The sequence below is a fragment of the Pagrus major genome, chromosome 2 (assembly GCF_040436345.1).
Source record: "Pagrus major chromosome 2, Pma_NU_1.0".
Lineage (NCBI taxonomy): Eukaryota > Metazoa > Chordata > Actinopteri > Spariformes > Sparidae > Pagrus > Pagrus major.
This window is the reverse complement of record NC_133216.1, coordinates 12,387,926-12,400,234: the sequence shown is the minus strand read 5'-3', so window position 1 is coordinate 12,400,234 and position 12,309 is coordinate 12,387,926. Positions and strand designations below refer to the sequence as shown.

At 40.1% G+C, this 12,309-nt stretch overlaps 2 protein-coding genes across 2 annotated transcripts; both read right to left on the bottom strand.

Annotated features, from left to right (window-relative positions):
- Positions 1-768: 768 nt before the first annotated feature.
- Positions 769-6,445, bottom strand: LOC141019151 (extracellular calcium-sensing receptor-like). Its single transcript, XM_073493989.1, has 8 exons — positions 6,339-6,445; positions 5,675-5,969; positions 5,284-5,573; positions 4,649-4,941; positions 3,504-3,703; positions 3,160-3,381; positions 1,776-1,899; positions 769-1,673 (listed from the first exon to the last, which is right to left on the bottom strand). Exons 1-8 carry the CDS (start codon positions 6,443-6,445, stop codon positions 769-771), a joined length of 2,436 nt encoding a protein of 811 aa, XP_073350090.1.
- Positions 6,446-7,561: 1,116 nt separating this feature from the next.
- LOC141019142 (extracellular calcium-sensing receptor-like) lies at positions 7,562-12,309 on the bottom strand. Its single transcript, XM_073493976.1, has 7 exons — positions 12,049-12,309; positions 11,669-11,958; positions 11,034-11,326; positions 9,797-10,002; positions 9,453-9,674; positions 8,560-8,683; positions 7,562-8,466 (listed from the first exon to the last, which is right to left on the bottom strand). The coding sequence occupies exons 1-7, from the start codon at positions 12,307-12,309 to the stop codon at positions 7,562-7,564; spliced, it is 2,301 nt and encodes a 766-aa protein (XP_073350077.1).

The following is a 12,309-nucleotide window of genomic DNA, read 5'->3' as shown; positions in this document are numbered from 1 at the left end:
AACATTTCAATGACAACTGTCATGAGAAAAGATAATAAAAAGATATTCAAAACACAACACTGAAATATAGAAAATGAATAGCCTTTAAATGTAAATATTTTCTTCATTTAATTGAAGATTGTGTTGCATGTGAGGTGCCAAGTGGTCTGACTTTTACATTCCCTATGCCTGACCCGTAAATCTTGGAATTTAAATTTGTTATAACAATTTGAAATATTTAAAACACTTTTTAATTTTCTGCATTGTTTAGTATTTTTTCTGATTTAAAAAGAAAAATTGCATGTACAAAAGAATTGGGGGAAAAAACAATGCAGCTTTTAATCTTAGAAGTAGTTTGATCAGTTTGAGTCTTGTAAATTCCCTCTTCCTAAACTGCCTAGGTTAAAACCTTTTCGAATTAAGTAAAAGCATGTTTTTACCCTTATTGATCTGGGGAATTTGGATTCTGGGTCAACACCTTGAGCTTTTTGTCAAGTTCTTTGGCCCATCCTGAGTAGTTCTGGCAGTGTGACAGAACCCCTTGTCCTGCTGTGGGAGTCACTGCCATTGGGGGAGAACCGTTGCTAATGGGGGTCCTTGACTGCAACAATGTTTGGGAGTGTGATGTATGTGAGGTCTCATCCACATGAATGCCAGGACCCAAGGTTTACCAGCAGAACAATGTATTGTAACAAGATGTAGCAAGAGCATATAGCAACAAGAGTATTTAACTTTATATTTCAGTCAGTTTAATATTGCCATCTTAACAATTTTAAAACCTCAGATGTCTTAGGCTTGGTTTTTATTCATTAAATGTTTCTTGGTGTTCTTCTCTGGCTTAAACAATATGATGTAACACTTTGGAGCAAATATACACAGTATCAGTCCAAAACTGGAGGCCAGAATAGCAAATATCTCCACAGCCACAGTAAATTTCCCAGGAGAGCTGACATACGCTGGGATAAAGGTGATCCAGACTGCACAAAATATCAGCATGCTGAAGGTGATCAGCTTGGCCTCGTTAAAATTATCAGGTAGTTTCCGGGCTAGGACAGCTAACACTAAGCAAAATCCAGCCAGTAGGCCTATGTACCCAAGTACAACCCAGAACCCAATAGCCGATCCTAATGCACACTCTAGGATGATTTTCTCCTTATATATAGTTAGATTTTCGAATCGAAAAGGAGGACTAAGACACAACCAAATGGTACATATTAAAACTTGAATAAATGTGAAAGATACTACAGTTATCCTTTGCTGTAGAGGGCCGAACCATTTCATGACATTACTACCTGGGAGTGTAGCTTTGAAGGCCATTAACACGACTATAGTTTTCCCAAGAACACAAGACATACACAGGACGAAGGTGATCCCAAATGCTGTGTGGCGCAGCCTGCAGGACCAATCAGAGGGTGCTCCAATGAAAGTTAATGAACATAAGAAACATAGAGTCAGGGAGAAGAGCAGCAGGAAGCTCAGCTCAGAGTTGTTGGCCCTGACAATCGGGGATGTCCTGTGACGAAAGAAGATAGCCGTTGTTACAATGGCAAGACAGGCACCACCAACTGAGAATGCAGCCAGGATGATTCCTAGGATCTCGTCAAAGGAAAGAAACTCTACAGGCTTGGGGAAACAAGTGTCTCTCTCTGCATTAGGCCAGAACTCCTTGGGGCAAGGGAAACAATCGGGGGAATCTGAAATGAATAAGAGAGGGCTTTTAACATTAAAAAAGTTGATGTTGTAGACATGTCTTAAAAAAAAGAAAAAAGGAAGAAAAGAAAAAAGAAAAAACATACCTGTAGTATTGCTAATCTCTCCCTCAGGACACGGTATACAGTCATAACAGCAATTGGGTTTTCTTTTCTGAAGCACTTTACGAGTTCCTGGAGGACAGCTTTCACTGCACACTGACACAGGCACCTGGCACATACATACATACAAACAAACTCACACATATTCTGGTGTGCCATGCAGGTCATTGAATAAAAGGATTGGATTACACATTTTCAAGATCGTCTTTAAATAATAGTCAAATGCCAATATGTGTATTGCAATTGTTATTTTCTTCCAGTAACAATTACTCTTGTTCATAGAAAAAGGCCCTTCCGTCACAGTGCTTACTGTCAACTATATTTCTACATATATAAATATTTTAATTATCAGAATGCAAGCCTTCAGTCGGCTAATTTGCACCATGGTGGCAACAAGCATGCTGGCCAAAACAGCAAGTCACTGCAGCCTCCTCTTCTCACAATCAGCTAACCTGCACCATTCTAGCCCCCAGCCTGTCAGTGTCCAGTCTGTTAGGTGTCAGTCTTTTGCTGCATTCCAGTTACATGGGAGACCACTTGCCCGAGTTGCTCTTGCGCGAGAACGTGACGTCATTTCCTTGCTTGTAGCACAAATAGTGTTCCCGTTTGTTTCGCTACACGACGAGTCGGAAGAACATGGACGCCATCAGGGTAGTAGCAGGCTAGTCATTGTTATTGTTATTGTTAGCTACATTAGCCTCTTTAGCAAACAAGCTTGAAAACAAAACTTTGTATTGCATTTAAAATCGATATTAAAACGACCAACTTGGTACAAATACAAAGAAAATACATCAATTACGGGCGCAGCCATCTTTGTTTGACGAGTCGTTTGTCTATCCTCGCTCAACTCAGTGTACTCTGAGGAGCACCGAGTCGGACAGTGGATATTCCGACCAAAAGGGGGCGTGCCTCGGTGAAATGTCGCGAGACAGCTGCGAGATTTCCCACTTCGTAACTCGGGCGAGTGGTCTCCCATGTAACTGGAATGCAGCATTTGTCTCTGGCCTCCAGAGGGGATACGCCTTTGTAGACTCTCCTTCCCAGCATTCAGGGGATTTCCGTCTTTGCCACTGGCCTCTGGCAGGGACCTGTGAGAGGCACTGCCTTTACTGCCAGTTTTGCCAATTTACTCAGCTTCTAGTAGCTTCGCCTATCCGGTTGTCCTACTGCCCTTCCTCCAGCGCTGCCCAGCCTATGTCACTGTATCATTCTCGCTCGTCCTTTCATTTTAGTTTTAGCCAGTCTCTTCGTCCCCTTACCCAAACCCCAGAGCGATCCATGTGCATTTTCTGGTGTCACATTTTGTACCCTTTTAGATCACCAAATTTGAAATTCTAATGTATTAGATTATTGCTGTTGGGCTCCTTACATCTTTGCCACCATCCATCCAAGTGAGATTCCTGTTGATGCTGAACTCCTGGCCTTCCGGCAGTGATGCATCATAAAGTCCTACTGTCACCATCTCAATGCTGCCACTCTCACTTTGTTGCCAGTTAACCACGTCGTATGTGGCAACAGGATCCCCATTGACATCAAATGACACATCATAACCATTTTGGGAAAAATTCACTTTCTTGAGCTGGCTAAGAACCTTTGACAATAAGTAAAGTTAGACAAGGAGGTAGAGAAGGGAAAACGTTAACCTAAATATTATAAATTACATTATCGTGGTAACATGACATTGGTTATGTTCATGTAATCATGTTCATTGACCTGTTTGGACTCCATCCTAGTGAATTTGTCACACTGAGCTGTAGAATTTGCACATGCTGCATTATGAATGGCATGTGCTATTGCATAAACAGCCTTGTACACTGTGTTAGTGCCTCTGAGCTGAGATGTGTCAGTGTACGGGCTCTGTAGCGTCTGTATGTCTTCAGTTCCATCACACACAGTTTCTTCTTTGGCTGCATCTAAAAGCACATAAAGGAAGGGGAACATGTTTTTAGCTTTGACAATATGTATGATTTTACTATGATTATTTTTAATTCATGATTTCTATTTTCATTTAAACTGTCAACAATGCCTTGAAACATGCTTATCTATATTTTTCAGATTTATTCATTAGAAATCCTTATTTCACATACAATGTTTCAGACATGCTTTCATCTACTTTCCTCGAGCTGATTCATGCTGTGTTGGTGGTTATGTATACCAAGTCCAGTTAACACAAATCAGTAATCAGGTGTTATGATGTGAAGTCCAAAAGGCAAAAAAATGTCCACAACTTTTTAATTAATTACATACTGACCTCAGCTGTTTTAATAAGTGCAAATAAATAAATGTTCTGAAAATGTAATATAATTCTTTCGAATGAGTGTAAAATTCTGTTTTACTTTACTTTTCATTTATTTCAATCACAAAACATACCTTATAGAAACTCATATAGTACTGCTTAAATGTAATTGGGATTAAAACGTGTGCTGTTCTAGCAAAGTTATTTTTTCAAACGTCTAAATATAAATAGAAGAATAATGCTGTTATCTGAATAGACAAACCATTGTGGTTCATTTTTAAGAGTTTGGTGATTCCACAGTGTGTATCAATATTGTTCTAATAAATGTAAAAAATAGACTTAAAAGTAGGGCCAACTGTTTTTATCTGTTTTCTTTTATATAAGAAACTCTTTCAGTTTTGGCCAAAAGATACAATAACCTAATTAGTCACACTTATAAAGGAAAAAATATGTCCATTGTGTTCTTTTGATATCAGTAGATTTCCCTCTCAACGGAAAACTGGGGTTTGATCTTAAAGAAGCTGCTTACATTTTAACATAGGAGGCTCCCTCAAACAGACAATCAACAAAACCAAACCACATAGACCTGACTATGAATGTCAGCAATGTACAACTTTCTCACTTTTTCCCATCCTGCAGTTGAACGCATCCTCCCAGAACTCAGTGAGCACTGGAGAGGCAGCCACTTTAGTTGGAGACAGATCTAGCAAGAATTCTCTTAGACCTGGGTTGAGAGATGTTTGAATGCCAAATCCAATGGCTCCAACACAGAAGTTGAACTTCAGCATTTCTCGGTTAGTTGGCCAGTAACTGCCTATCCACTGGCGAGGTGGAGAAGGCTTGAGCGACAGCTCTCCCAGCAGGAGTGCTAATTCTGCAGAGGCTGAATATACCACAACAACCACAGCTGTCGACCTGCAGGGACATTATAGTAAATATTATATTATACCAACACATTATCAAGATTCTTAAGATAAGGCAAAATGTAGAGTTAGGCTACCTGATTAATACAATAATAAATATTATAGAGAAAGACTACTTGCAAATTATTATCTTTTGTGTTGAATATAGAGTATTGTTCGCATCATGTAATAGAACAAACTTGATGAAGAAATATAGGCCTACATTCCCAATTTGTCATTAAGATGATCAAATAGTCTCCAGTTTTATGTTTGAACACTACATGTTTTTGTGGTTTTGTGTGGATATGTTCAGTGACAGCACAGGCAACAAAAGCACAATCAGTGATGCAGAAACCTGCGGATAATGTCAGCTACTCTCTGTATTCTGCTACGTGGGTCGGTCCGATGTAAAGATTCAGAGTATTCAACACAGATCCCCTCCTTCTGTGCTGCCTGCAGGAAAGATGCCATGCCATTATTGCCATAGTCTGAATCTGACCGGACAGCACCTATCCAAGTCCAGCCAAAGCGTTTCACCAGCTTGGCCAGTGCATCAGCCAGGAACTGGTCACTGGGGATTGTTCTAAAGAAATTTGGGTAGTACTGCTTATCAGACAGGCATGCACAAGTGGCAAAGTGGCTCACCTAAAAGAATTCAGCATTGTGATAAATGTACAGGAAAGAAAAAAAAAATCAGCACTGGCGGACACTGAAGAAATAGTTTGAAACAAATTCATAATATTTACCAGAGGAATGTTGAAGGGCCCGATGATGCGCGACATGCTGATAGATTGCGTAGACTCAGACTCGCCAATAATAGCCATCACCAAACCAGATCCTGAGCAGTTGTCACCAGTGTAAAACACAGGGTCCAGGCCATTTGAAAGCTGTAATGTCACATGCATCGCCACAGGCACTGTGGTGCATGAGTCGTGGATCTCATAACCAAGTTTGATCCCTGGCAGCAGCTCTGTGCTGTTGTTAATCTCCTCGATGGCGAAGATCATTGCGCGCGAGAAGCGCAGTTCACGAGAGTCAATGCTGCACAAAGAAACTAATTTAATTGTTCAAATCTAGTTTTAACAGAAAAGACACAATTAAGCAGAACTGCTGTTCATGGGAATTATCACTGATGGCTGCACTGCATCTGTGAACAAAATGTACATCACAGAGTGTCCAGCATAATTCAAAACACAGGATTAGATATCAGTCCATAATGCACATATGTAAAAATAGTAACAGGTCGATCAAAAATGGCTTAATTTCTTTTTTCTTATCCTGGTAATGAAACATACATTTGCAAAAATTTTAAATATCATACAAAAGCTTTGAAACATCATACTAAGCAAAACATTTCTAACCCCATATAGTATAACATCATCTTTACCACGACTTTGCCCTCTTACTAACCTCCCTGTGCACTTTAGTGGCTCAGGCATGGTGGTGTAATTATGAACCGGTGTGTGTGTGTAGTGGTGAATGGCAAAAACACCACCAATAACATAGTCACCATCCATTGAGAATACAGGTAGACGAGTGGTACCCTGGAGTTTACATTTCACAGATGAGGCCTCACTGATGACGCCAGCACCAGTCCTTTCCTCTGTAAGCCCAGTGCTTTGTTTCAGAGCTGAGTTCAGCTCAAACAAACTCAGACACAAGATCAGGCCAATAAAAAGAGCAGAGATTTCCATCACTCAAGTGTCTGCATGTGAGCAGACTGTGTGTGTGTTTCCACTGGTTTATATAGATTTTACAGACAAAAGCTTCCCTCCTCCTACTCTCTGTCAGCCAACTATACATCAGAGGGAGGATACCCTTGGTCTTTGATGAAGTCTTCATCTTTTTAGCCACATGTAGAGTTTCTTCCATTAAGAGTCCCTGTCTCTTTTCCTCTCTTGTCAAGTAACTATTATAAATACCAGATATCATAATAATTTTATCTTCCACTTATATCTTTTGAGTGCGTTGTTTTAACGCATATTACATATATATGCATATAAACTTGAATAAACTCTCACCTTCAATGGGTTTTTTATGTGATTTAGTCACATTTCAATGACATTTGTTATGAAAAAAGATAATAAAACGATATTCAAAACTCAACACTGAAGTAGTAGTTTTCTGATTTAAAAAGAAACATTGCATTTACAAAAGTACAGGGGAAAAAGCAATGCAACTTTTAATCTTAGAAGTAGTTTGATCAGTTTGAGTCTTGTAAATTCCCTCTTCCTAACCTGCCTAGGTTAAAACCTTTCAAATGAAGTAAAAGCATATTTCTACTCTTTTTGATCTGGGGAATTTGGATTCTGGGTCAACACCTTGAGCTTTTTGTCAAGTTCTTTGGCCCATCCTGAGTAGTTCTGGCAGTGTGACAGAACCCCTTGTCCTGCTGTGGGAGTCACTGCAATTGGGGGAGAACCGTTGCTAATGGGGAGGCCTTGACTGTGACAATGTTTGGGAGTGTGATGTATGTGAGGTCTCATCCACATGATTGCCAGGACCCAAGGTTTGCCAGCAGAACAATGCATTGTAACAAGATGTAGCAAGAGCATATAGCAACAAGAGTATTTAACTTTATATGTCAGTCGGTTTAATATTGCCATCTTAACAATTTTAAAACCTCAGATGTCTCAGGATTGATTTTTGTTCATTAAATGTTTCTTGGTGTTCTTCTCTGGCTTAAACAATATGATGTAACACTTTGGAGCAAATATACACAGTATCAGTCCAAAACTGGAGGCCAGAATGGCAAATATCTCCACAGCCACAGTAAATTTCCCAGGAGAGCTGACATATGCTGGGATAAAGGTGATCCATACTGCACAAAATATCAGCATGCTGAAGGTGATCAGCTTGGCCTCGTTAAAATTATCAGGTAGTTTCCGGGCTAGGACAGCTAACACTAAACAAAAGAGAGCCAGTAGGCCTATGTACCCAATTACAACCCAGAACCCAATAGCTGATCCTAATGCACATTCTAGGATGATTCTCTCCTTATATATAGTTAGGTTTTCGAATCGAAAAGGAGGACTAAGACACAACCAAATAGTACATATTAAAACTTGAATAAATGTGAAAGATACTACAGTTATCCTTTGCTGTAGAGGGCCGAACCATTTCATGACATTACTACCTGGGAGTGTAGCCTTGAAGGCCATTAACACGACTACGGTTTTCCCAAGAACACAAGACATACAGAGGACGAAGGTGATCCCAAATGCTGTGTGGCGCAGCCTGCAGGACCAATCAGAGGGTGCTCCAATGAAAGTTAATGAACATAAGAAACATAGAGTCAGGGAGAAAAGTAGCAGGAAGCTCAGCTCAGAGTTGTTGGCCCTGACAATTGGGGATGTCCTGTGACGAAAGAAGATAGCCGTTGTTACAATGGCAAGACAGGCACCAGCAACTGAGAATGCAGCCAGGATGATTCCTAGGACCTCGTCAAAGGAAAGAAACTCTACAGGCTTGGGGAAACAAGTGTCTCTCTCTGCATTAGGCCAGAACTCCTTGGGGCAAGGGAAACAATTGGGGGAATCTGAAATGAATAGGAGAGGGCTTTTAGCAGTAATAAAGTTGATCTTGTAGACATGCCTTAAAAAAAAAAAAAAGAAAGAAAAGAAAAACATACCTGTAGTATTGCTAATCTCTCCCTCAGGACACGATATACAGTCATAACAGCAGATGGGTTTTCCTTTCTGAAGCACTTTACGAGTTCCTGGAGGACAGCTTTCACTGCACACTGACACAGGCACCTGGCACATACATACATACAAACAAACTCACACATATTCTGGTGTGCCATGCATGTCCTTGAATGAAAGGATTGGATTACACATTCACAAGATTGTCTTTAAACAATAGTCAAATGCCAATATGTGTATTGCAATTATTATCTTCCAGTAACAATTACTCTTGTTCACAGAAAAAGGGCCTTCTGTCACAGTGCTTACTGTCTACTATATTTCTACATATATGAATATATAAAATATCAACATGCAAGCCTTTAGTTGGCTAATTTGCACCATGGTGGCAACAAGCATGCTGGCCAAAACAGCCAGTCACTGCAGCCTCCTCTTCTCACAATCAGCTAACCTGCACCATTCTAGCCCCCAGCCTGTCAGTGTCCAGTCTGTTAGGTGTCAGTCTTTGTCTCTGGCCTCCAGAGGGGATCCGCATTCGTAGACTCTCCTTCCCGGCATTCAGAGGATTTCTGTCTTTGCCACTGGCCTCTGGCAGGGACCTGTGAGAGCTACTGCCTTTACTGCCAGTTTTGCCAGTTTATTCAGTTTCTAGTAGCCTCGCCTATCCAGTTGTCCTACTGCCCTTCCTCCAGCGCTGACCAGCCTATGTCACTGTATCATTCTAGCTCGTCCTTTCATTTTAGTCTTAGCCAGTCTCGTCTTCCCCTTACCCAAACCCCAGAGCGATCCGTGTGCATTTTTGGTGTCACATTTTGTACCCTTTTAGATCACCAAATTTGAAATTATAAATGTATTAGATTATTGCTGTTGGGCTCCTTACATCTTTGCCACCGTCCATCCAAGTAAGATTCCTATCGATGCTGAACTCCTGGCCCTCCGGCTGTGATGCATCATAAAGCCCTACTGTCACCATCTCAATGCTGCCACTCTCACTTTGTTGCCAGTTAACCAGGTCGTATCTGGCCACAGGATCCCCATTGGCATCAAATGACACATCATAACCATTTTGGGAAAAATTCACTTTCTTGAGCTGGCTAAGAACCTTTGACGATAAGTAAAGTTAGACAAGGAGGTACAAAAGGGAAAACGTTAACCTAAATTTTATAAATTACATTATCGTGGTAACCTGACATTGGTTATGTTCATGTAATCATGTTCATTGACCTGTTTGGACTCCATCCTCGTGAATTTGTCACACTGAGCTGTAGAATTTGCGTCCTCACATGCTGCACTATGAATGGCATGTGCTATTGCATAAACAGCCTTGTACACTGTGTTAGTGCCTCTGAGCTGAGATGTGTCAGTGTACGGGCTTTTCAGTGTCTGAATGTCTTCAGTTCCATCACACACAGTTTCGTCTTTGGCTGCATCTAAAAGCACATAAAGGAAGGGGAACATGTTTTTAGCTTCGACAATATGTATGATTTTACTATGATTATTTTTAATTCATGATTTCTATTCTTTATTTAAACTGTCAACAATGCCTTGATACATGCGCATCTATATTTTTCAGATTTATTCATTAGAAATCCTTATTTTACATACAATTTTGCAGACATGCTTTCATCTACTTTCCTCAAGCTGATTCATGCTGTGTTAGCGGTTATGTATACCAAGTGCAGTTAACACAGATCAGTAATCAGATGTTATGATGTGAAGTCCAAAAGGCAAAAAAATGTCCGCATGTTTTTAATTAATTACATACTGACCTCAGCTGTTCTAATAAGTGCAAATAAATAAATGATCTGAGAATGTAATATAATTCCTTTGAATGAGTGTAAAATTCTTTTTTGCTTTCCTTTTCATTTATTTCAATCACAAAACATACCTTGTAGAAACTCATATAGTACTACTTAAATGTAATTGGAATTAAAACGTGTGCTGTTGTAGCAAAGTTATTCTTCAAACGTTAGAATATAAATAGAAGAATAATGTTGTTATCTGAATAGACAAACGACCTACCTCCAAAAAAGTTAAATAAAAGAAAAGGAAAGAAAATCAAAGAAATGAAAATACAATACAGTACTAAGAGCCCAGGGGCCATTGTGGTGCATTTTTAAGAGTTTGGTGATTCCACAGTGTGTATCAATATTGTTCTAATAAATGTAAAAAATAGACTTAAAAGTAGGGCCAACTGTTTTTATCTATTTTCTTTTATATAAGAAACTCTTTCAGTTTTTGCCAAAAGATATAATAACATAATTAGTCACACTTATAAAGGAACAAATATGTCCATTGTGTTCCTTTGATATCAGTAGATTTCCCCCTCAGCAGAAATCTGAGGTTTGATCCTGAAGCAGTTGCTGACATTTTAACACAGGAGGTCCCCTCAAACAGACAATCAACAAAACCAAACCACATAGACCTGACTATGAATGTCAGAAATGTACAACTTTCTCACTTTTTCCCATCCTGCAGTTGAACGCATCCTCCCAGAACTCAGTAAGCACTGGAGAAGCAGCCACTTTAGTTGGAGACAGATCTAGCAAGAATTCTCTTAGACCTGGGTTAACAGATTTTTGAATGCCAAATCCAATGGCTCCGGCACAGAAGTTGAACTTCAGCATTTCTTGGTTAGTTGGCCAGTAACCGCCTATCCACTGGCGAGGTGGAGAAGGTTTGAGCGACAGCTCTCCCAGCAGGAGTGTTAATTCTGGAGAGTATGTAAAGGCCACAATAACCACAGCTGTCGACCTGCAGGGACATTATAGTAAATATTATATTATACCAAAACATTATCAAGATTCTTGAGTTAAAGAAAATTGAGAATTAGGCTACCTGATTAATAAAATAATAAATATGATAGAGAAAGACTACTTGCAAATTATTATCTTTTGTGTTGAATATAGAGTATTGGTCGCATCATGTAATAGAACAAACTTGATGAAGAAATATGGGCCTACATTCCCAATTTGCCACTAAGATAATCAAATAGTCTCCAGTCTTATGTTTGAACACTACATGTTTTTTGTGGTTTTGTGTGGAGATGTTCAGTGACAGCACAGGCAACAAAAGCACAATCAGTGATGCAGAAACCTGCGGATAACGTCAGCTACTCTCTGTATTCTGCTACGTGGGTCGGTCCGATGTAAAGATTCAGAATATTCCACACAGATCCCCTCCTTCTGTGCTGCCTGCAGGAAAGATGCCATGCCATTATTGCCATAGTCTGAATCTGACCGGACAGCACCTATCCAAGTCCAGCCAAAGTGTTTCAGCAGCTTGGCCAGTGCATCAGCCAGGAACTGGTCACTAGGGACTGTTCTAAAGAAATTCGGGTAGTACTGCTTATCAGACAGGCATGCACAAGTGGCAAAGTGGCTCACCTAAAAGAATTCAGCATTGTGATAAATTTACAGGGAGGAAAAAAAAATCAGCACTGAAGAAATAGTTTGAAACAAATTCATAATATTTACTAGAGGAATGTTGAAGGGCCCGATGATGCGCGACATGCTGATAGATTGCGTGGACTCAGACTCGCCAACAATAGCCATCACCAAACCAGATTGTGAGCAATTGTCACCAGTGTAAAACACAGGGTCCAGGCCATTTGAAAGCTGGAATGTCACATGCATCGCCACAGGCACTGTGCTGCACGAGTCGTGGATCTCATAACCAAGTTTGATCCCTGGCAGCAGCTCTGTGCTGTTGTTAATCTCCTCGATGGCAAAGACCAT

Bases quoted from the DNA above. Each gene is read 5' to 3' on its own strand.
- LOC141019151 (XM_073493989.1), bottom strand. From the start codon at position 6,445: ATGGATGGTGACTATGTTATTGGTGGTGTTTTTGCCATTCACCACTAC. The intron at 5,970-6,338 runs GTTAGTAAGAGG...TTCTTTGTGCAG, and splicing joins CCACTAAAGTGCACAGGGAG to CATTGACTCTCGTGAACTGC. The intron at 1,674-1,775 runs GTATGTTTTTTC...TATTCATTTCAG, and splicing joins AGAGATTAGCAATACTACAG to ATTCCCCCGATTGTTTCCCT.
- LOC141019142 (XM_073493976.1), bottom strand. From the start codon at position 12,309: ATGGTCTTTGCCATCGAGGAGATTAACAACAGCACAGAGCTGCTGCCA. The intron at 11,959-12,048 runs GTAAATATTATG...GAATTCTTTTAG, and splicing joins GGCCCTTCAACATTCCTCTA to GTGAGCCACTTTGCCACTTG. The intron at 8,684-9,452 runs GTAAGGAGCCCA...TGTATGTGCCAG, and splicing joins GGATGGACGGTGGCAAAGAT to GTGCCTGTGTCAGTGTGCAG.